At 44.2% G+C, this 24,827-nt stretch overlaps 3 protein-coding genes and 1 non-coding gene across 9 annotated transcripts in view; 1 reads left to right on the top strand and 3 right to left on the bottom strand.

The window, feature by feature from the left end:
- Positions 1-24,827, bottom strand: part of LOC121306077 (histone acetyltransferase p300-like) — a 456,244-nt gene that overhangs the window by 131,791 nt on the left and 299,626 nt on the right.
- trnaq-cug lies at positions 3,743-3,814 on the top strand. Its single transcript has one exon. It is a non-coding gene; the product is annotated as a tRNA-Gln (tRNA).
- Positions 10,035-16,496, bottom strand: LOC121306169 (nuclear body protein SP140-like protein). Of its 4 annotated transcripts, XM_041237912.1 has the most exons (11): positions 16,373-16,496; positions 15,041-15,174; positions 14,450-14,506; positions 13,910-13,969; positions 13,706-13,738; positions 12,892-12,993; positions 12,223-12,362; positions 12,006-12,071; positions 11,465-11,586; positions 10,629-10,740; positions 10,035-10,317 (listed from the first exon to the last, which is right to left on the bottom strand). In XM_041237912.1, exons 5-11 carry the CDS (start codon positions 13,710-13,712, stop codon positions 10,150-10,152), a joined length of 717 nt encoding a protein of 238 aa, XP_041093846.1. In that variant the 5' UTR covers positions 13,713-13,738; positions 13,910-13,969; positions 14,450-14,506; positions 15,041-15,174; positions 16,373-16,496; the 3' UTR covers positions 10,035-10,149. The 4 variants fall into 4 exon arrangements, with proteins under 4 accessions (XP_041093846.1, XP_041093849.1, XP_041093848.1 ...); XM_041237915.1 differs by lacking the exon at positions 15,041-15,174; XM_041237914.1 differs by lacking the exon at positions 13,910-13,969.
- LOC121306153 lies at positions 21,064-23,631 on the bottom strand. Of its 3 annotated transcripts, none has more exons than XM_041237889.1 (2): positions 23,343-23,631; positions 21,064-22,228 (listed from the first exon to the last, which is right to left on the bottom strand). In XM_041237889.1, the coding sequence occupies exon 2, from the start codon at positions 22,225-22,227 to the stop codon at positions 21,265-21,267; it is 963 nt and encodes a 320-aa protein (XP_041093823.1). In that variant the 5' UTR covers position 22,228; positions 23,343-23,631; the 3' UTR covers positions 21,064-21,264. The 3 variants fall into 3 exon arrangements, with proteins under 3 accessions (XP_041093823.1, XP_041093822.1, XP_041093821.1); XM_041237888.1 differs by having other exon boundaries at positions 23,367-23,629; XM_041237887.1 differs by lacking the exon at positions 23,343-23,631 and adding an exon at positions 23,233-23,331.

The following is a 24,827-nucleotide window of genomic DNA, read 5'->3' on the forward strand; positions in this document are numbered from 1 at the left end:
TTATTAAACTCCTAGTGAAAGCAGGACTGGATCACTCTGCTGTGCAGCGGGAGTCTGATTATTAAACTCCTAGTGAAAGCAGGACTGGATCACACTGCTGTGCAGCGGGAGTCTGATTTATTAAACTCCTAGTGAAACCAGGAATGGATCACACTGCTGTGCAGCGGGAGATTAATTTGTCTGACACTAGACCTCCTACGTAAAGGCACGACTGACGTACACGTGCAGCGTAAAAATTTGAAGATCATAACCTTCGTCCCCTGACCTAGTGTGACTACACAAAAAACGTCGCCCTCAACTACCAAATTTGAGTATCACACAACCTTTCGTCTCCTGACCTAATGTGACGGACACGCTTGCCCTTCAGACTAAAAATTTGAGGACAAAAAGACAACTCGTCCTAGACCTTAGCTGTGACGGAGTCTCCTCAAACTCAATTTCGTCTTATTATTAAACTCCTAGTGAAAGCAGGACTGGATCACACTGCTGTGCAGCGGGAGTCTGATTATTAAACTCCTAGTGAAAGCAGGACTGGATCACACTGCTGTGCAGCGGGAGTCTGATTATTAAACTCCTAGTGAAAGCAGGACTGGATCACACTGCTGTGCAGCGGGAGTCTGATTATTAAACTCCTAGTGAAAGCAGGACTGGATCACACTGCTGTGCAGCGGGAGTCCAACTCCCAGCCCTGCGATTCTCACCCGGTTCGTGGCTCTCGTCTTGGGTTCTGTGTGTGTGGGGGGGAGGAGGAGGGGTCTGTGGTCTTCTGGCTGGGGCTGCAGTCAGTGACCCCTCCTCCTCCTCCTCCTCCTCCTCTTCGAACCTTGTGCTCCCCTCGTCACTCCTGGGGGGTCCTGGGCTGTCGTAGCCCCCGAAGAGCTGCAAATCTTCCAGATCCAGAGAGTCATCTTCATAGCCTGGAGAGGAAGAGAGCTCACCCTGCAAATAATTGAAGAGATCTTAAGAAAACTGAGACAGCTCTAAATAATAAATGCGGGTTTCCCTAGAGGAGAGAGAGAGAGAGAGAGAGAGAGAGAGAGCGCTACTGGAAATCAGAATATTAGTCCAGACTTATGAAGCCAAATCAGTTCATTCTATATAGAGGGGGTGGAATTCAATATGTTAACAAGGGAACATTATTCAGCAGCTTTCACTGGGCTCTATGAAGCTGAATCAGTTCATTCTATACAGAGGGGGTGCAATTCAATATGTTAACAAGCTCACGAGATTCAGCAGCTTTCACTGGACTCTATGAAGCTGAGGGAGTTCATTCTATATAGAGGGGGTGCAATTCAATATGTTAACAAGGGAACATTATTCAGCAGCTTTCACTGGACTCTATGAAGCTGAGGGAGTTCATTCTATATAGAGGGGGTGCAATTCAATATGTTAACAAGGGAACATTATTCAGCAGCTTTCACTGGACTCTATGAAGCTGAGGGAGTTCATTCTATATAGAAGGGGGTGCAATTCAATATGAAAACAAGGGAACATTATTCAGCAGCTCTCACTGGACTCTATGAAGCTGAGGGAGTTCATTCTATATAGAGGGGGTGCAATTCAATATGTTAACAAGGGAACATTATTCAGCAGCTTTCACTGGACTCTATGAAGCTGAGTGAGTTCATTCTATATAGAGGGGGTGCAATTCAATATGTTAACAAGGGAACATTATTCAGCAGCTTTCACTGGACTCTATGAAGCTGAGGGAGTTCATTCTATATAGAGGGGGTGCAATTCAATATGATAACAAGGGAACATTATTCAGCAGCTTTCACTGGACTCTATGAAGCTGAGGGAGTTCATTCTATATAGAGGGGGTGCAATTCAATATGTTAACAAGGGAACATTATTCAGCAGCTTTCACTGGACTCTATGAAGCTGAATCAGTTCATTCTATATAGAGGGGGTGCAATTCAATATGTTAACAAGGGAACATTATTCAGCTGCTTTCACTGGACTCTATGAAGCTGAGGGAGTTCATTCTATATAGAGGGGGTGCAATTCAATATGTTAACAAGGGAACATTATTCAGCAGCTTTCACTGGACTCTATGAAGCTGAATCAGTTCATTCTATATAGAGGGGGGTTGCAATTCAATATGTTAACAAGGGAACATTATTCAGCAGCTTTCACTGGACTCTATGAAGCTGAATCAGTTCATTCTATATAGAGGGTGATGCTGCTAAGCTTTTGCCCGCAGCTGTACATGATGTATCGTAATAGAGGTCTGTATCGCTTGTGATACGAGACCCACAGCGTAAAGAACTACAGCTCCCAGCATGCCTCCACCCCTGCCGCAGGTGCAGAGGCATGCTGGGAGCTGTAGTCCCAGCCAGCACGGTCATTCTACAGGGAGATGCAAACGTTTTCGTGCACAGCTGTGCTCATGCGTGTAACACTGTGCGGTGAGACACGTTTTATAAGACAGTCTGTCTCTGTCTCTCTCTCTCTCTATTCAATGCATCGTTCACTATTCAATGCGCTCCAAAACCGGCGTGCTCCCTCCAGCGGGTCTGCCTTGCAACGAACTGCGTCGCGAAAAAAAAAAAAAACTTCATTTCAATGTTGTTTTTGTTCGTTTGCCTGTTTGTTTTGCAACAACAACAACAACAACAAATAAATAAAACACACGCCGATGCGCGCACTCACCCACTCGCCTTCCTCCATCTTCAACGCGCCTCCGAATACCGCCTTCGCTCATTGGTCGCGCCGCAGAACGCGTCGGGCGTGTGTGGCGCTGAGGATTGTGGGTATTGTAGTTCGCAACGGGTTTTTTTTACATCAAGCGTTGCACGGCAAAATTTTTTTTACAGGCGAGAAGAATACATCAAAAAATTTTTAATAATAATGTTTAAACATTGTAATGGAGTCATTGGTTTTGGTTGCTTTCTTTAGCAACACAAAAAAAAAAAAAAACATCTGTCATTGTGTCTGCCAATAACGAAAAGACTCAGACAATAGCGCGTAACGTAAATTTTTATATATATATATATATATATATATATATATATATATATATATATATATATATATATATATATATATATATTATATATATATATTATATATTTTTGCAATGCAATTAACTTTTAAAAAATATACTAAAAAAAATAAATGCATCGCGTTTAATTGACTAACGTTTCCACTCGCAGTCTTTTTCAAACACCGGTCCGGATCGTCGTTTATGCACAGAATTTGTTATTAATTCCAGGAAACTGAATTAATTAGGCTCGTGTTTCGTTGTTAGCAGGGCAACGCACGATTCAGATGCTTCACAGCGTCAAGAAGCACGCCGAGCTCGTTTAAACTAATATAAAATAACAACTCTTTGCTTGTTTCGTGTTTCTGGGGGTGATTGTTGATTAAATGCCCCCCCACCCCAGCTGCACCTCGCTGAGATCTCTCTGTTTGCACCGAACCTCACATCTGTGTTCAATACAAACTATGAATAATATTAATACCGCAAGCCATATATTAAAACAATTAACAGCTTAATTAATGCACAGCTTCTAAAGTGGGGACCGGGTCACGGTCCTGCCTGTCGCCTCCGCTTGATTCCTGCAGGGGGCGATCGCTGCAACGCTCAGGAGCGCTCCGAGCGGAACCGAGCCGAACCGAGCCGAACCGAGCCAGCCGGTAAAGCTGATTATTTAACAGAGCAAACGCTCCTATTTGGTTTTTGATTAAAATGCGGTTTTAATCAGGTCTATTAGTCAGAAACGCGCTGGTTCACTCAGCTGGTTCTATGGTGTAATGGTTAGCACTCTGGACTCTGAATCCAGCGATCCGAGTTCAAATCTCGGTAGAACCTGAACTTTTTAAATTTTATTAATTAATTTTTATTAATAAATATTACATATCTTTAAATAAATAATAATAATAACACCGTGTTTTGGTTCCTGGGTAGTAAGTGTTATTTCCTAATTGCTTATGCCTCAAAAGTATAGAAAATGGCTATTATTCCCCACAAACTTTGCTTTTGTGACCAGGACAGTGATATTTCAAAATATCACTATTTCCACTGAGAAAACGTGCAAATGTGTGTCTTTTCGTTCACATAAAGTCAGAAAAAAACAACATATGAATCCAAGTTAACATGTATTTACAGTGTAATCGTAAATCTCGAAAAACTACTCACTTCTTCTTTTGTAGTCATCTTTGTATTACCTTAGTATAAATACATGTTAATTTGGATTCATATGTTGTTTTTTTCTGACTTTATGTCCTGGTCACAAAAAGCAAAGTTTGTGGGGAATAATAAGCAATTAGGAAATATACATTACTACCCAGGAACAAAAATTGTGTTACATAGTGTGATTGTAGTTACCTAGGCCTAATCCTAGCCTGCGATGATGAGATCCAGCCCTCTGAAATGTCTTTATAATATACAGCACTAGACCCTGATATTGATGAGATCCAGCCCTCTGAAATGTCTTTATAATATACAGCACTAGACCCTGATATTGATATACAGCCCTCTGAAATGTCTTTATAATATACAGCACTAGACCCTGATATTGATGAGATCCAGCCCTCTGAAATGTCTTTATAATAATAGTCTGATATTGATGAGATCCAGCTGATATTGATGAGATCCAGCCCTCTGAAATGTCTTTATATACAGCACTAGACCCTGATATTGATGAGATCCAGCCCTCTGAAATGTCTTTATAATATACAGCACTAGACCCTGATATTGATGAGATCCAGCCCTCTGAAATGTCTTTATAATATACAGCGCTAGACCCTGATATTGATGAGACACAGCCCTCTGAAATGTCTTTATAATATACAGCACTAGACCCTGATATTGATGAGATCCAGCCCTCTGAAATGTCTTTATAATATACAGCACTAGACCCTGATATTGATGAGATCCAGCCCTCTGAAATGTCTTTATAATATACAGCACTAGACCCTGATATTGATGAGATCCAGCCCTCTGAAATGTCTTTATAATATACAGCACTAGACCCTGATATTGATGAGATCCAGCCCTCTGAAATGTCTTTATAATATACAGCACTAGACCCTGATATTGATGAGATCCAGCCCTCTGAAATGTCTTTATAATATACAGCACTAGACCCTGATATTGATGAGATCCAGCCCTCTGAAATGTCTTTATAATATACAGCACTAGACCCTGATATTGATGAGATCCAGCCCTCTGAAATGTCTTTATAATATACAGCACTAGACCCTGATATTGATGAGATCCAGCCCTCTGAAATGTCTTTATAATATACAACTAGACCCTGATATTGATGAGATCCAGCCCTCTGAAATGTCTTTATAATATACAGCACTAGACCCTGATATTGATGAGATCCAGCCCTCTGAAATGTCTTTATAATATACAGCACTAGACCCTGATATTGATGAGACACAGCCCTCTGAAATGTCTTTATAATATACAGCACTAGACCCTGATATTGATGAGATCCAGCCCTCTGAAATGTCTTTATAATATACAGCACTAGACCCTGATATTGATGAGACACAGCCCTCTGAAATGTCTTTATAATATACAGCACTAGACCCTGATATTGATGAGATCCAGCCCTCTGAAATGTCTTTATAATATACAGCACTAGACCCTGATATTGATGAGATCCAGCCCTCTGAAATGTCTTTATAATATACAGCACTAGACCCTGATATTGATGAGATCCAGCCCTCTGAAATGTCTTTATAATATACAGCGCTAGACCCTGATATTGATGAGATCCAGCCCTCTGAAATGTCTTTATAATATACAGCACTAGACCCTGATATTGATGAGATCCAGCCCTCTGAAATGTCTTTATAATATACAGCACTAGACCCTGATATTGATGAGATCCAGCCCTCTGAAATGTCTTTATAATATACAGCACTAGACCCTGATATTGATGAGACACAGCCCTCTGAAATGTCTTTATAATATACAGCACTAGACCCTGATATTGATGAGATCCAGCCCTCTGAAATGTCTTTATAATATACAGCACTAGACCCTGATATTGATGAGATCCAGCCCTCTGAAATGTCTTTATAATATACAGCGCTAGACCCTGATATTGATGAGATCCAGCCCTCTGAAATGTCTTTATAATATACAGCGCTAGACCCTGATATTGATACAGCTGAAATGTCTTTACCCTGATATTGATGAGACACAGCCCTCTGAAATGTCTTTATAATATACAGCACTAGACCCTGATATTGATGAGATCCAGCCCTCTGAAATGTCTTTATAATATACAGCACTAGACCCTGATATTGATGAGATCCAGCCCTCTGAAATTTCTTTCAAATATATTAGCTTACCTGTATCAACATACATCAACATGGATAAACCAACAGTATAGTGTTCTGTATTTGAATCAATAAAAAGGAATATATAATTTTTTTTTTTTTAGGAAATACATTGTAAAAGTAATTATACACAAAGTATTTTTTTTTTTTTTTTTTTTTTTTTTTTAAATTAAAAAATTTAAATTTAATAACATTGTAGGGTTTTATATTAAGAGAGGGAATTTTAAATGCGGCAGCGTTCGACTGCGGCAAAAAATGAATATTTCCTCTGGGAGACTTTTCACCTTTAATGGAACAACCATCGCGACTCCATTTGCAGGACTCATCTCTGCTCCTATTCTCTCCAAGGCTAATCAAATTCTATGCAGAAATACTGAAGACTGAACAGGGCTGGGAATCGGACTCCTATTGCACAGCAGTGTGATCCAGTCCAGGTTTCACTGCTACCAGCTTGATCAGCCCCCAGTGTGTCTAGGGAACAAGCTCAGGTGTGTCTTCCAAAGGAAATATTTCAGACTTCACTTCCAGTGAAAATTCCTGTCTCATACAGACCCTTATCATTGTGATCCTAAAATCAGTACTGCAAAAAATTAGTACAATTGAGTTTACATTCATCAATAGATTAAAAAGCATATACAATCAATCAGAAATCACTTCAGTGTGAATTCAATGGCAAACGTTTCCACTAGAAGTCTCTCTCAGTGTCTTCAGTGTGAATTCAATGAGAAACGTTTCCACTGGGAGTCTCTCTCAGTGTCTTCAGTGTGAATTCAATGGCTTAAAATGCTGACACAGAGAGATACTTCTAGTGGAAACGTTTGCCATTGAATTCACACTGAAGACACTGAGAGAGACTTCTAGTGGAAACGTTTGCCATTGAATTAACACTGAAGACACTGAGAGAGACTTCTAGTGGAAACGTTTGCCATTGAATTCACACTGAAGACACTGAGAGAGACTCTTCTAGTGGAAACGTTTGCCACTGAATTCACACTGAAGACACTGAGAGACTCTTCTAGTGGAAACGTTTGCCATTGAATTCACACTGAAGACACTGAGAGACTTCAGCAGAGGATCTCAAGACCTCAGAGGTCTCTCTTTCTACAGAAAGGCTAAAATAAGATTTACATTCAAGCAAGTGGCTGAGCAGTGCCTCAGTTATTCTAGTTATTAACAACATGCTGCCCACAGACACCAACGCGCTGTGGATCAAATAAAAACATGTTCATAATTAATATATTTTAATTAATGCAATATCTGGAACTGTAATTGAGCTCCAGGTCAAAACGGGCGAGATTCGGTTTTGTCAACGCATGGGCCTTGGGCCCCCAAGGCATGCTGGGAAAGAACGGCCCACATCCCGTCGCAAACTCGCACTGGTTGAGTCTCTTCACTCTGCTAGCGTAGAAACGGGCGTTGAGGGGGGACTGCTTGACAGTGATTGTCTGTCCATCCCGTGGTCATGGAAATGATGTCCTCCAAGGGGGTAGGGGGCGCAGTTCTCAGTGCAGACAGGGGGGATTGGCTTTTACTGCTCGATGCCAAAAACATTCTTGAAGTTTTCCTCGAACTCAGCGTACAGTTTCTGACCCATTCTCCCGTACTTATTATCCTGGAAGGAGGAGGAGGAGGAGGAGGAGGTGAAAGGGAAAATTAGTTTTAGGTTTATTTTCTCGTCTGCTAAGCAAACCCGGTCCAGCGCTGGGAATCAGACTCCTATTGCACAGCAGTGTGATCCAGTCCAGGTTTCACTGCTACCAGCTTGATCAGCCCCCAGTGTGTCTAGCTAACAAGCTCAGGTGTGTCTTATTATTAAACTCCTAGTGAAAGCAGGACTGGATCACACTGCTGCGCAGCGGGAGTCTGATTATTAAACTCCTAGTGAAAGCAGGACTGGATCACACCGCTGTGCAGCGGGAGTCTGATTATTAAACTCCTAGTGAAAGCAGGACTGGATCACACTGCTGTGCAGCGGGAGTCTGATTATTAAACTCCTAGTGAAAGCAGGACTGGATCACACCGCTGTGCAGCGGGAGTCTGATTATTAAACTCCTAGTGAAAGCAGGACTGGATCACACTGCTGTGCAGCGGGAGTCTGATTATTAAACTCCTAGTGAAAGCAGGACTGGATCACACTGCTGTGCAGCGGGAGTCTGATTATTAAACTCCTAGTGAAAGCAGGACTGGATCACACCGCTGTGCAGCGGGAGTCTGATTATTAAACTCCTAGTGAAAGCAGGACTGGATCACACTGCTGTGCAGCGGGAGTCTGATTATTAAACTCCTAGTGAAAGCAGGACTGGATCACACTGCTGTGCAGCGGGAGTCTGATTATTAAACTCCTAGTGAAAGCAGGACTGGATCACAAGCTGTGCAGCGGGAGTCTGATTATTAAACTCCTAGTGAAAGCAGGACTGGATCACACTGCTGTGCAGCGGGAGTCTGATTATTAAACTCCTAGTGAAAGCAGGACTGGATCACATGCTGTGCAGCGGGAGTCTGATTATTAAACTCCTAGTGAAAGCAGGACTGGATCACACTGCTGTGCAGCGGGAGTCTGATTATTAAACTCCTAGTGAAAGCAGGACTGGATCACCCCACGGGAGTCTGATTATTGCTAGTGAAAGCAGGAATGGATCACACGCTGTGCAGCCTGATTATCCTTGACCTAGTGAAGCCAGGATGGGATCACAATGCTGTGCAGCGGTAGTCTGATTATTAAACCTGGTGAAAGCAGGACTGGATCACACGGCTGTGCAGCGGGAGTCTGATTATTAAACTCCTAGTGGGAGCAGCACTGGATCACAAGCTGTGCAGCGGGAGTCTGATTATTAAACTCCTAGTGAAACCAGGACTGGATCACACTGCTGTGCAGCGGGGTCTGATTATTAAGCTCCTAGTGGCAAGCACTGCTGTAAAGCTGATTATTAAACAGAGAGCAGGACTGGTAAAGCTGTGCAGCGGAAGCTGATTATTAAACTCCTAGTGAAGCAGGACTGGATCACAGAGCGGGAGTCTGATTATTAAACTCCTGGTGAAAGCAGGACTGGATCACACTGCTGTGCAGCGGGAGTCTGATTATTAAACACTAGTGAAAGCAGGACTGGATCACACTGCTGTGCAGCGGGAGCATTGTAAAGCACAGAGAGGTCTGGTAAAGCAGAGGGCTGCAGCATTGTAGGAAGCACATTAGAGGTCTGGTAAAGCATTACAGGAAGCATTGTAAAGCACAGAGAGGTCCTGGTAAAGCACAGGGAAGCATTGTAAAGCACAGAGAGGTCACCTTGTAAAGCACAGGGAAGCATTGTAATGTCTCTCACAAAGAGGTATGCGGTAGCATAGCTGGGAAGTATTGTAAAGCACAAAGAGGTATGTAAAGCTTGGGGAAGCATTGTAAAGCACAGAGAGGTCTGGTAAAGCACAGGGGAAGCATTGTAAAGCACAGAGAGGTCTGGTAAAGCATAGGGAAGCATTGTAAAGCACAGAGAGGTCTGGTAAAGCATAGGGAAGCATTGTAAAGCACAGAGAGGTCTGGTAAAGCACAGGGAAGCATTGTAAAGCACAGAGAGGTCTGGTAAAGCACAGAGAAGCATTGTAAAGCACAGAGAGGTCTGGTAAAGCATAGGGAAGCATTGTAAAGCACAGAGAGGTCTGGTAAAGCATAGGGAAGCATTGTAAAGCACAGAGAGGTCTGGTAAAGCATAGGGAAGCATTGTAAAGCACAGAGAGGTCTGGTAAAGCATAGGGAAGCATTGTAAAGCACAGAGAGGTCTGGTAAAGCATAGGGAAGCATTGTAAAGGACAGAGAGCTAATTAAGCAAATTCCTAGTTCAGGTAAGGGTCTAGTTAAGTAACTGAGGGCTCAGTTGGAACGAAAGCCAGCAGACGAGGGGGTCCCCACGACCGGGGACGGGACAGGATGTACCTGCTTCTACTCACCGTGTGGCACGGATTGGGACAGAAGATCCGACTGTCCTTGGAGCTGTAGAGACTGAGCAAGAGATACTGGCACTCCTGGAAACCATCAATGAAAAAGCATGAGGAGGAGGAGGAGGAGAAGGAGAAGGGAAGGAGAAGGAGGAGAAAGAGGGGAAGAGAAGGAGAAGGGAAGGAGGAGGAGGAGGAAAAGGAAAAGGAGAAAAAGGAAGAGAAGGTGGAGAAATAGGAGAATGAGGAGGAGAGGGCTTACGATGCCATGCGGGCATCAAAGGCTGCTGTCAAGATGAAGTCACGGACAGGCTGGTCAGTAAGCTACAGAAGCCCACAGAGTCCAGACTGGTCACATTTCTTGGAGGACAGATGAACTGAATTTCTGCTTCACTCACCAGCAGCCAAGTTCTGATCTCCTGAGCCAGAACGTCCACCTGCTTCAGCGAGCGGAGTCTGGGCGTCTTCTGAACCTCCTTTATTTTACAGAAGGTGCAGAACCACACACCGCTGAAACGAAATCAAACACAATAAATAACTACACAGCAGCGAGGCGGGGTCCGGCCACTTTATTAGGGAACCGTTGCCTGGAAATACGATTCCGTTAACCAGGGAAGTTCTCGGTTTACTCGTCTTGTCTTCCAGTAAGGAAATAATAATATCTATTTTTATATAGCGCCTTTCACAGTGGACTGCCATCACAGAGCGCTTTACAGAGGCAGAGTCGCTTCCAATAGGACCTCGTTTGTTTGACGTCTCGTCCGAAGGACGGAGCACAAGGAGGTGAAGTGACTCGCTCAGGGACACGCACACGCACACACACAGTGAGTCAGTCAGTGGCTGGAGTGGGATTTGAACCCGGTGACCTTCTGGTGACAAGCCCCTAGATTTAAAACGCAGGACCGCACTGCCTGCCTGGGAAAGAAGTCTTTAAACCCGGCTCCGAACCCGCCTGGAGACTCCTAACTGCTTCAATCAGGCTGGTTCAGGTTTCCTTCAATATTTAGTTTCATATAAGTTTTTATTTTTTTTAAATCTGCCTTTATCTAGCTTCTCTGGAGAACACTAACTGAGGGGCAGATCGTCCTTGTGAGGACAACTCTGTCAGCCTGACCCTCTCACAGTGAAGCAAAACACACCAGCTGAATCTTAAAAGGAACTGCAGCTTATCAGGAACGAGGCATCTGGCACTCAGGATTCTCCAGATGGGAAAGGGGGCGGGAGGGCGGCTGACCTGGAGGCTGGATCCTCTGCCGTGGGAACGTGGCAGTCTGCGTGGAAGGCGAGGGGGCAGCGGTCACAGCAGACGAGACTCCCTCCGTGGGAGCAGACCTTACAGTCATCGTCATTGTTTTGCTGTGGGGAAAAAACACACACAGGAGTTCCAATGCGATTCAATACAGTCTAGTCTAGTGACCTCAAACTGCAGTTCCAGTGCAATTCAATACAGTCTAGTCTAGTGATCTCAAACTGCAGTTCCAATGCAATTCAATACAGTCTAGTCTAGTGATCTCAAAGTGCATCTCAAACAGTCTAGTCTAGTGATCTCAAACTGCAGCTCCAATGCAATTCAATACAGTCTAGTCTAGTGATCTCAAACTGCAGTTCCAATGCAATTCAATACAGTCTAGTCTAGTGATCTCAAACTGCAGTTCCAATGCAATTCAATACAGTCTAGTCTAGTGATCTCAAACTGCAGTTCCAATGCAATTCAATACAGTCTAGTCTAGTGATCTCAAACTGCAGTTCCAATGCAATTCAATCCAGTCACTCACCCAGCAAGTCTCATCCTTGCAGTTATGGCATTTGCAGAGAAGAGAATGAATCACTAGAATTTTTTTCTGAAAGAAAAAAAGAAATATCTTTGTCCTCACTCAAAGCTCCATCAAGTACGAGGCAGCCGGGCTCAGCTGGCTCTGTTGCCGCGGGTAACCGTTGCCGGGAGCGACGGGCAGAGGGAGCAGGCTCCTCGAGTGCCCGTGGGACTCTCACCTTTAAGAGGTAGGTCAGCGGCTTTCCCTTGCAGGTGATGTTTTTCCTCCAAGACCTGTCAGCGACCGTCCCGTCCATGCCGGTGAAGTCGTGGGGAGTCAGCCAGCTCTCGGGGGTGCGAATACACTTCCCACAGGTCCCTGCAAAACACCAAACCAGGAGAGACGAGGGCAGCATCACACCCAGCCTTCAAAACACACACACGCCAGCCCTGCTGCATCACACCCGGCCTTCAAAACACACACACGCCCTGCTGCTGCTGCACCCAGTCCTGGGGTTCAGAGCTCCCCTCAATGAAGTCTAGTATTATTAATATTGCAATGATCAGGAACCAGGAATTTGAGCAGGGTTACAAACTCACACACTAGCCCAATGGCTCTGTTTTACACTACAATGGTAGCACAAGTATAGGGCAGCTGCAATGGGGTAAGGCTGGTAGAATGGGACCCCAGTGTGCTCACTATACCCTCAATGATCTTCAATGAGAGACAGGCAGACAGCGGCACTGCAATGGCTCTGTATTACACTACAATGGTAGCACAAGTATAGGGCAGCTGCAATGGGGTGAGGCTAGTAGAATGGGACCCCAGTGTGCTCACTATACCCTCAATGATCTTCAATGAGAGACAGGCAGGCAGCGGCACTGCAATGGCTCTGTGTTACACTGACCACTAGCGAAGCGTTCCTTGTGAAGGGTTCCTTGAGCACGTCCGAAAGAAACCGGGAGAGTTTTAGGAGAGAAGATGGAGAGGTCTTCATCATCCTCAGATTCTGCAGGAAAAAAAAATCAACCAATCCCCATCAAGAATGAATCCTTAATATATATGTATATCATTATTATTATTATTATTATTGAGTCGTTCAGCTGAGGCTTTTCTCCCAAAGAGACTTCCAGAGACTAGGGGGGTGAACTCTGCATCACCAACAACTGCTGCTGCTGCAGAGTCTCTTCCAATAGGACCTCGTTTGTTTGACGTCTCGTCCGAAGGACGGAGCACAAGGAGGTGAAGTGACTCGCTCAGGGTCACACACACACACACACACACACACACACACACACACACACACACACGCACACACACACACACACACACAGCGAGTCGGAGGCTCAGCCGGGATTTGAACCTCCTGGTATCAAGACCCCCCCTTTCTCTAACCCGCTGGGATCAGCCAGCCTTGCTTACAATACGAAATGTGTTCTGCTATTTTCTGGTGTTGAAATGTATTTATTCAACCAGGACAGAGCCCTTGATACAAGGACCTGTTCTGAAGAGGGTCGATGGGGAGAAATAACACAATACAAAAAATATATATATATATATATACAGACAGTAATCAAAATCTTTTAAAAAGGCATAAAGTTAGTTGCTATATCAGTGTAATTTAGTTGAAGTTAAGGACAGACCTGTCTGGGCTCAAAGTTTGACCCGTTCATAATACCCCCCCCCCCCCCCTAATATTAAAAAATGAACGAGATCATTACCTGACATTGCAGTTTTACCAGCCTGTTTGTGCTCTGAAAAAAGAAAAAGAAAAACTCAACAAATACATCAGCTAACATGTCTACTTGACTCAGTCTCTCAGTTAACGGCTGCTTGACTCAGTCTCTCTTCTCTCAGTTAATGGCTGCTTGACTTAGTCTCTCGTATCTATTGTACAGGGTCTAGTTTTTTAATAGAAGACTTACAGCATCACATTCTTCAGGCAAATTTCTCTTTCGGGATGTCTGAGATTCAGCTCGTCCCTCCTGTTAAACACAGAGCTAGATGATATATTTGTGTGATTTCTCTCCACAGGGGTGAACAGCTCTCAGGAGCCCCGATGGTTCAGTGGGAGTCCTCCGACCCCACGACCCAGCCAGCTCCCTCTTCCACACCCAGGAGCGGAGGGCAGCGAGCTACTGCCCTCTGGAGGACAAAGCCAGCCCTGCAGGAGTCCCCTCGGAGAGGCTGGCCAGCAGGGTGCGCTGCAGAGTGATGAGAAGAAACAGTCTCGGCCAGTTCTGCCTCCCTAACACACGGGAGAAGGTGAGGGCCAATGCGACGCTCCCTTCAGAGTACCGAGCGAGGACCAGAGACTCGACACAGCCAGGAACCAGCGCTCCCCTGACTGTGTGACTCCCCCCCTGCACCCCACGCGGCCGTGCCTTTACCAGGGGAGACCCTCGGGGAACCCCTCGTTATTTCCGGAGAACTTTAATTCTATTTGTTTTTAAATCTTCACGTACCCCAGCTGCTCTGTCTGGTTTTCGTCTTTTAAGGCGTGGAGATGCAAGATGACCCTCCTGTAATAAAAACACACAGTCTTTAAAAACCACTGATACATTACTGCCCCCTGCTGGAGTGGAGGGTATAGTGCAAGCATAGGGAAGCATTGTAAAGCAGAGAGAGGTCTGGTAAAGCACAGGGAAGCATTGTAAAGCACAGAGAGGTCTGGTAAAGCATAGGAAAGCATTGTAAAGCACAGAGAGGTCTGGTAAAGCATAGGGAAGCATTGTAAAGCACAGAGAGGTCTGGTAAAGCATAGGGAAGCATTGTAAAGCACAGAGAGGTCTGGTAAAGCACAGGGAAGCATTGTAAAGCACAGAGAGGTCTGGTAAAGCACAGGGAAGCATTGTAAAGCACAGAGAGGTGTGGTAAAGCACAGGGAAGCATTGTAAAGCACAGAGAGGTCTGGTAAAGCACAGGGAAGCATTGTAAAGCACAGAGAGGTATGGTAAAGCACAGGGAAGCATTGTAAAGCACAGAGAGGTCTGGTAAAGCACAGGGAAGCATTGTAAAGCACAGAGAGGTCTGGCAAGCCCTGTTCTCTATCTTACCTTGAACAGTTTGCTCAGTGGGGTGCGGTTACAGTAGATACTTTTTTTCCAATTTCTGCAGTTCCCCCGTCCCCCCAACTCCTCAAATTCCCCGGGGCTGAACCACCGACCCTCCACTAAGACACAGGGCTCCCCTAAAACACAGCAATACATAGTGCTAGAGCCTGATATTGATGAGACACAGTCCTCTGAAATGTCTTTATAATATACAGCACTAGACCCTGATATTGATGAGATCCAGCCCTCTGAAATGTCTTTATAATATACAGCACTAGACCCTGATATTGATGAGATCCAGCCCTCTGAAATGTCTTTATAATATACAGCACTAGACCCTGATATTGATGAGATCCAGCCCTCTGAAATGTCTTTATAATATACAGCACTAGACCCTGATATTGATGAGATCCAGCCCTCTGAAATGTCTTTATAATATACAGCACTAGACCCTGATATTGATGAGATCCAGCCCTCTGAAATGTCTTTATAATATACAGCACTAGACCCTGATATTGATGAGATACAGCCCTCTGAAATGTCTTTATAATATACAGCACTAGACCCTGATATTGATGAGATCCAGCCCTCTGAAATGTCTTTATAATATACAGCACTAGACCCTGATATTGATGAGATCCAGCCCTCTGAAATGTCTTTATAATATACAGCACTAGACCCTGATATTGATGAGACACAGCCCTCTGAAATGTCTTTATAATATACAGCACTAGACCCTGATATTGATGAGACACAGCCCTCTGAAATGTCTTTATAATATACAGCGCTAGACCCTGATATTGATGAGATCCAGCCCTCTGAAATGTCTTTATAATATACAGCACTAGACCCTGATATTGATGAGATCCAGCCCTCTGAAATGTCTTTATAATATACAGCACTAGACCCTGATATTGATGAGACACAGCCCTCTGAAATGTCTTTATAATATACAGCACTAGACCCTGATATTGATGAGATCCAGCCCTCTGAAATGTCTTTATAATATACAGCGCTAGACCCTGATATTGATGAGACACAGCCCTCTGAAATGTCTTTATAATATACAGCACTAGACCCTGATATTGATGAGATCCAGCCCTCTGAAATGTCTTTATAATATACAGCACTAGACCCTGATATTGATGAGATCCAGCCCTCTGAAATGTCTTTATAATATACAGCACTAGACCCTGATATTGATGAGATCCAGCCCTCTGAAATGTCTTTATAATATACAGCACTAGACCCTGATATTGATGAGATCCAGCCCTCTGAAATGTCTTTATAATATACAGCACTAGACCCTGATATTGAAGAGTGCTCTGCTATCACCTTTGCTCAGTCTCTTCCTGTCCAGATTCCCTTGCTTCTCTCCGCATGTGACGGGAAGGGTGGTTCTGTATAAGGGGAAGGTCCAAATGGGCTGCCTGTCATCCCTCGACCCGCCCTGCGACAAGGAGCCTGAAATAAAACATTTTGTTTGTCTTGGAACCATTGACCCCCTTCACTCGCCTGGGGTGGGCGGGGGGGAGTACCCGCACCTCCCGCCCAGAGTGGGAACAGCCCACGGGAAAGCTTTGTCACGTGATCTGAAGCGTCTCCAGGACGATCCTGGGAAAAACGTTCCCTGGGGCCCCTGGAAGGTCCCGTTTGGTCTTTCAAACAGAAAGATATATAAACATATTATATATATATATATATATATATATATATATATATATATAGATATAGATATAGATATATATATATATATATAATTATATATAAATTTTTTCACCCAAACCCTAAGTGGGTTTGGGAGTTTTTTGGTTTCTTCCTTGGTCCGGTCCGACCCCCGGTTCTGTGCAGAGGTGCCCGGAGATTGAGCAGTACTCTCCGGGTCCACCCTGGAAAAACCCATCCCCGTGGTTCACCAAGCAACCGCTGGGTCCTTCCAGAACAGACAGGGCGAGTGAGTGCGTGAGCGGGGGTGGGGGGGGGGAGCATTATTAAAATGATACATTTCTTAGTTAAGTCAGATAGCTTACTTTCCAAAACAGCGTCTCTCATGAGCTTCAGCGCTGGGTAGGACTGAATCAGGTGATCCACGAAAACGCATTCCCAAAACTGACGGATTCTTTCCGGCTTCTCCTTCTCGATCCAGTCAAGGAGGCTGTAGTGAGCATTCCGGAGCTGCTGTTTCCTCCGGAATTGGGTCGAAACTCACAAGCCCTCCTTGAAGAGCACCCAGTCCTGGGGTTCAGAGCTCCCCTCAATGAAGTCTAGTATTATTGAAATACAGAACCATTGCAGTGCCGCTGTCTGCTCTCATTGAAGATCATTGAGGGTATAGTGAGCACACATTCTACCAGCCTCACCCCATTGCAGCTGCCCTATACTTGTGCTACCATTGTAGTGTAATACAGAGCCATTGCAGTGCCGCTGTCTGCCTGTCTCTCATTGAAGATCATTGAGGGTATAGTCCTGGGGTCCCATTCTTCATTGAGCTCCCTATACTTGTGCTCATTGTAGTGTAATACAGAGCCATTGCAGTGCCGCTGTCTGCCTGTCATTGAAGATCATTGAGGGTATAGTGAGCACACTGGGGTCCCATTCTACCAGCCTCACCCCATTGCAGCTGCCCTATACTTGTGCTACCATTGTAGTGTAATACAGAGCCATTGCAGTGCCGCTGTCTGCCTGTCTCTCATTGAAGATCATTGAGGGTACAGTTATCTCCTCTCACCTGGTATTTCTCTTCAGGGATGATGTCGCTGTCTCTCAGTTGGTTGAGGAGCATTAAAGGGCTTTTGATTGACGCAATCTCGACCTTCCTCGATCGGAAAAACTCCCGGAGCTCGTCGTCTGTTTTAAACTGCAGCTGGTTCTCCATGACTGTTTAATCAATGAAGAAAATGATGACTTTGGTTTGACGTTATTATTAGTCGCACTAGGGGACCCCCTCTGTCTGCTGGCTTTCGTTCCAACTGAGCCCTTGGTTACTTAACGAGACCCTTACCTGAACTAAGAATTTGCTTAAGTAGCTCTCTGTGCTTTACAATGCTTCCCTGTGCTTCACCAGACCTCTCTGTGCTTTACAATGCTTCCCTATGCTTTACCAGACCTCTCTGTGCATTACAATGCTTCCCTGTGCTTTACCAGACCTCTCTGTGCTTTACAATGCTTCCCTGTGCTTTACCAGACCTCTCTGTGCTTTACAATGCTTCCCTGTGCTTTACCAGACCTCTATGTGCTTTACAATGCTTCCCTATGCTTTACCCACCTCTCTGTGCTTTACAATGCTTCCCTGTGCTTTACCAGACCTCTCTGTGCTTTACAATGCTTCCCTGTGCTTTACCAGACCTCTCTGTGCTTTACAATGCTTCCCTATGCTTTACCAGACCTCTCTGTGCTTTACAATGCTTCCCTATGCTTTACCAGACCTCTCTGTGCTTTACAATGCTTCCCTGTGCTTTGCCAGACCTCTCTGTGCTTTACAATGCTTCCCTATGCTTTACCAGACCTCTCTGTGCTTTACAATGCTTCCCTATGCTTTACCAGACCTCTCTGTGCTTTACAATGCTTCCCTGTGCTTTACAGACCTCTCTGTGCTTTACAATGCTTCCCTGTGCTTTACCAGACCTCTCTGTGCTTTACAATGCTTCCCTGTGCTTTACCAGACCTCTCTGTGCTTTACAATCTTCCCTGTGCTTTACCAGACCTCTCTGTGCTTTACAATGCTTCCCTATGCTTTACCAGACCTCTCTGTGCTTTACAATGCTTCCCTGTGCTTTACCAGACCTCTCTGTGCTTTACAATGCTTCCCTGTGCTTTACCAGACCTCTCTGTGCTTTACAATGCTTCCCTATGCTTTACCAGACCTCTCTGTGCTTTACAATGCTTCCCTGTGCTTTACCAGACCTCTCTGTGCTTTACAATGCTTCCCTGTGCTTTACCAGACCTCTCTGTGCTTTACAATGCTCCCTGTGCTTTACCAGACCTCTCTGTGCTTTACAATGCTTCCCTGTGCTTTACCAGACCTCTCCTTTACAATGCTTCCCTATGCTTTACCAGACCTCTCTGTGCTTTACAATGCTTCCCTATGCTTTACCAGACCTCTCTGTGCTTTATGCTTCCCTGTGCTTTACCAGACCTCTCTGTGCTTTACAATGCTTCCCTGTGCTTTACCAGACCTCTCTGTGCTTTACAATGCTTCCCTGTGCTTTACCAGACCTCTCTGTGCTTTACAATGCTTCCCTATGCTTTACCATACCTCTCTGTGCTTTACAATGCTTCCCTATGCTTTACCAGACCTCTCTGTGCTTTACAATGCTTCCCTGTGCTTTACCAGACCTCTCTGTGCTTTACAATGCTTCCCTGTGCTTTACCAGACCTCTCTGTGCTTTACAATGCTTCCCTGTGCTTTGCTCTTTTTAATATAACGGCGTTATTACTAAGAAAGCGTTAGCTGTTACTAATAATAGTTTCCAACGGGAACGTGAATGTATTTATTGTTTTTTTTTTTTTTTTAATACAGGCTCGACTGTTAAAATATCCGAGAGCCTATGTGTGTGTAACAGTAACAAACACTGATCAAAACATAACGAACAACATTGTGAAACTAACACACAATTATTAACATACTGAACCATAACGAACAACAACAACAACAACAACAACAACAACAACAACAACAACAACAACAACAACAACATAATAATAATAATAATAATAATAATAATAATAATAATAATAATACAAAACCTGACCTTACAGGCTATTTATTTTTAATAATTATTTCTCATAACAGTAGGCCTCGTTCAATCCCGTTTTATACGCGCCAAAAAAAAAAAATTATAAAAATAAATAATCATTTTTAAAAACAAATTTACCTCAGTTTGTTAAAATCCCGCGTGGAGAAACGCGTTTAAAGCAGAAACTTTGATATTTTAGCGAGTTTCTGTTTTGTTATTGTTGTGTTTTATGTGTGTGTGTTTTTTTTTTTTAAACAAATCTCCCGGTCGCTGCTTTGCATAACCAAACCGAGAAGGAGTTTAAATTCGAGAACCGAAACTTATTTTAAATATATATATATTTAAAATACAGTAAAAGGAGGAACTGAAACCACCCGGTCACGGGAATGTGAGTTTCGGTTTCTCACGGCGAGTTCCCGGGGCCGCGTTTTTCTTGCCGCGTTTTTTTTTCCCCGCGTTTATTTCCCGCGGGTTTTTTTTTTTTTCTCCTCCCCGCGGTATTTGGGCTACTTTTGAAACCCCAGCCGCGGTTAATATGAAAGAGCCGCGGGTTGGAAATCTAATTAGATTAGTGGTATAACTTTACAAATTAAAGTTATAAGTTATTTACAAAAGTTATAAGTTATTTACAAGTTAATAATAATCTCGCTTCCAGTTAAAACAAACAATTGGGCTGTTTTTGAAGTGACTTTCTTTGTTTTTGTTGTTGTTTGTTTTTTTTTTTAAAGAACCCTAAACATCTTAATTACTTTGTTTATTTTTATATATTTACGCTTAAAGTTTGAAACTTTGAAAGGGTATATTTACGCACAACAAATACTGAATTATTCATTAGCCAGCGAGGGTCACGACTGACACTGGCTAAATAAATAATAATAATAATAATAAATAATAATAATAACTAATAATAATATAGTAATATTATTTTTTCTTTTTCTGAAGTTCGTTTGCTAGGTTGTGACCCTTAGAGAACATCTTTTCTGTCATAAATGCAATTTCGTACGTTGGTTTTCTTTACTTTTAGTGTGTTTTTGTCAATGTGTTAATTTACGGTAAAAAATTTTTTCAATGTTACTCTATAACACTAACACTGACACACACACACACACACACACACACACACACACACATATATATATATATATATAATATAGATATATTATATATATATCATATATATATAATATATATATATATATAATCGTCATTTTGTTATATATATGATTTATATATTATTATTATTATTTATTTTATTTTATTTTTTTATGAATTACTGATTGTATAATCACTGTAAGCCCTAGCGTTGAACACACGTGCAGTTTTGAAAGATGCACGTAGTTCTAGCAGAACTGTCCTCTGGGAAGCGCGCCGGTGCCTCGCTCTAGGTTAAAGAAATCTCTGTGTCCGTGCTCAGCGAGGGCTGCGTGAGCCGACGGCAGCGCAGGACGGGGTCGGCCCGAGGGCGCGCGGTTAGCCAGCTCTGCGTCTCCTCTACGAGGTCTGTGTCTGGGAGAGGCCGGAGCGAAGCCGGGCTTGCAGCTGCCGGAGATCTTGTTCTGAAGCCAGGGGCCCATCCGCTGATGTCACGTAGCCCGGGTAGGAGCTGTGGAACTCAGCCGCTGGGGGCAGACTCTCCCCCTCCCCCTCCCCCTCCTCCTGCTGCTGCTGCTTCTTGTTCCCCAGGATCACCGGCACCAGCTTGGCGTGGGCGTAGTCGACCTCGTAGCCCTCGAAGATCAGGACGCAGCTCTGCGCCCCGAGCCCCTCTCTCAGCGGCCGGGCGGCGCTGCGGGCGGCCTGCACCAGCTTCACGAAGTCCTCTTCCCCCAGGCTGAAGAGGTCGCTGGGGAGGTGCTGCCTGGGCGCCAGGACCGTGTAGCCGGGAGTGTTGGGGAAGGGAGTGAGGACAGCAACGTGACCCTCGTCTTCCCACACCCGCCACTGAGGCTCCTCCTCGCCCCGCACGATCCGGGCGAACAGGCTGGGGTCCCCCGGCTCCCCCAGGAAGCGGTAGCTGACGGCGCGGGACTCCAGCCGGGCTCGGATCCTGGACTGGACCCGGTCCAGCTCCGAATCCGCGGCCCGCGGCCCCCGCTTGGAGCAGCAGTATCCCCTGAACTCCGCGCTGAATTCCAGCTCCCCGGAGAGGCGGGGCTCCCAATCCGGGCCGAGCCCGTGCAGGGGAACGAGTTTGAGTCGGGCCGGGGGTTCTGGTTCGGAGATGAGGGCACAGCGGCGCACGGGGAGCCGCTCGCACAGGAGCCGAGCCACGCTCCGCGCCCCCAGCAGCAGCTCGGTGTAGCCGGGGAGAGGCAGCTGGAAGAGGCCACCGGGCTCCGGAGCACCGGGGCGGGGCTTCTGCTGCAGGACGGTGACCCCCGGGGTGCAGGGGTTGGGGTGCAGGTATGCGAGGAGGTCCTCGCTTTCCCAAACCACAAAACGAGGGGAAGACATCCTGCAGGGGGGGCAAGAGGAAATTTAATCAGGTTTCACTGCTACCAGCTTGATCAGCCCCCAGTGTGTCTAGGTAACAAACTCAGGTGTGTCTTATTATTAAACTCCTAGTGAAAGCAGGACTGGATCACACTGCTGTGCAGCGGGAGTCTGATTATTAAACTCCTAGTGAAAGCAGGACTGGATCACACTGCTGTGCAGCGGGAGTCTGATTATTAAACTCCTAGTGAAAGCAGGACTGGATCACACTGCTGTGCAGCGGGAGTCTGATTATTAAACTCCTAGTGAAAGCAGGACTGGATCACACTGCTGTGCAGCGGGAGTCTGATTATTAAACTCCTAGTGAAAGCAGGACTGGATCACACTGCTGTGCAGCGGGAGTCTGATTATTAAACTCCTAGTGAAAGCAGGACTGGATCACACTGCTGTGCAGCGGGAGTCTCATTCCCAGCCCTGTTTAGTAAAGAAGTTTAAAAGTTTTATCTAGATATTGCAAGGAGAGTTCGCGCTGTCGTTCGTCAATAAGCCCATCGTACAGTAACACCATCGCCCTCCCCTCGCTTCCCGAAGGAGCGCTGACCAGCATTTTAAAAGCTTTAAAACTTTAAAACGATTCCACTCTGAAAGATCAGGAATTGCACTGCAAAGATATGTATGGATATCTATTATTATTATTATTATTATTAGCAGATGCCCTTATCCAGGGTGACTTACAGTTATTATGCAATATCCCATTATACAATATTACATGACTCGTCAGCACACTTTACAGATTACAGACGCGGTTACAAAGTCCACTTAAACTCGGTAAAAAGATCAAACTGAAAAGCGTGAAGATGCAAAACACGATGAACAATTAACCTGTGAGAGCAGAAACACTGCTAGTGAAAAACACACACACACCCCCGCCTCTGAGAGTCAAGAAGAGTCGGTCCCGAGTCCGACAAACGGACCAGAACCGTTTCAGACAAGAGCAAACTGCAAAAACAAGGCGAGCCCGGATACCTGCAAGAGTCCGATCCAATAGGAGACGCGCAGAATAGCATTGTAATTGAGAGCTGGAGAGGGGTCAGGGCGACAAACTTTATACAAACTTTATACAAAGTATCGCTTACAAGTGTGCTGCACGAAACTTTTACCTTTCTTCTTCTTCTTCTTCTTCTTCTTCTTCTTCTTCTTCTTCTTCTTCTTCTTCTTCTTATTATTATTATTATTATAGTCCTCTGAGTGAGTGTTTTCTCCTTTCCTCCCGAGGATTCAATCTCACACAGAGAATTTATCGATTTATAAACGCGATTGATAAAGAAATGATCGTGACGTCACAGCGCTGGCTGGCGACTTGGACGGATCCGGCGGCCATGATGGGTGTGGCGGTTTTAGACGCCTGTGAGGTCGCGCAAGTCCGGCTGGAATGTACATTATTATTATTATTATTATTATTATTATTATTATTATTATTATTACTCGTATTTATTTTGCTTTTTTTTTTTTAATACTAGTTTAATAAGATTAAATAAAATAGCTATTTAATAACACGTGACTGTAATATGCAATTGACTTGCTAACAGTTATTCAGAAATGATAGTTTAATCCCTTTTAATGAATTCAACTCAAAATGTATTTATTTGTTTTATTGTTGGAGTTTCTGGTGAGGGTGTGATTCTTGTAAGAGCCACACGGTGGCGCCACCGCACACCAGAACAGAGACTGACCGAGCCTGTCAAGCTCACAACTACCGCCAGGTGGCGCTATTTCACCGTCTCAACATGAAAACTCGTATTTATATATATTTTTTTATGTGTTTGTAATCTTCCACACAAACCTCCTCGCTTTCTATCTTTCTTGGGGAGTTCGGGCAGAGTCTTGAGGCTTATCTGAGAAACACACACGCGTGGTGGTGACGTGGGTCGGATCTCACGTTAATAAAGCTTTTTTTAGTTTTGGACACATAAATAATAAATATATTTTTCATTGAAAATGTTTTCACCTCACTGTTTTTTTTTCTTTTACCCAGAAACTATGTGAACATAATTTTAGCTCGTTAATTATTTAACATCATGATATAATCAAGGTACAAAATTACATCACAAAAACTAAACAAAAAAGTCTGTAATATCAGTCCAGTAGGATTTCATGTCTGATTTCTGAAATGTCATTTGCATTTTGTCAGAACAATCGTTCATTATTCAGCAGCTTTCATTGGGCTCTGAGTGAACTACAAAGAGGGTGTGGAATTCAATATTCAATGTCAGTTTTTCGTTCAATATCTGGAAAAACTACAAAGCGCTGGGTGTGGAATTCATTATGTTAACAAGGGAACATTATTCAGCAGCTTTCACTGGACTCTATGAAGCTGAATCAGTTCATTCTATATAGAGGGGGTGCAATTCAATATGTTAACAAGGGAACATTATTCAGCAGCTTTCACTGGACTCTATGAAGCTGAATCAGTTCATTCTATATAGAGGGGGTGCAATTCAATATGAGAACAAGGGAACATTATTCAGCAGCTTTCACTGGACTCTATGAAGCTGAATCAGTTCATTCTATATAGAGGGGGTGCAATTCAATATGTTAACAAGGGAACATTATTCAGCAGC

The sequence above is a fragment of the Polyodon spathula genome, chromosome 46 (assembly GCF_017654505.1).
Source record: "Polyodon spathula isolate WHYD16114869_AA chromosome 46, ASM1765450v1, whole genome shotgun sequence".
NCBI classification, from domain to species: Eukaryota; Metazoa; Chordata; class Actinopteri; order Acipenseriformes; family Polyodontidae; genus Polyodon; species Polyodon spathula.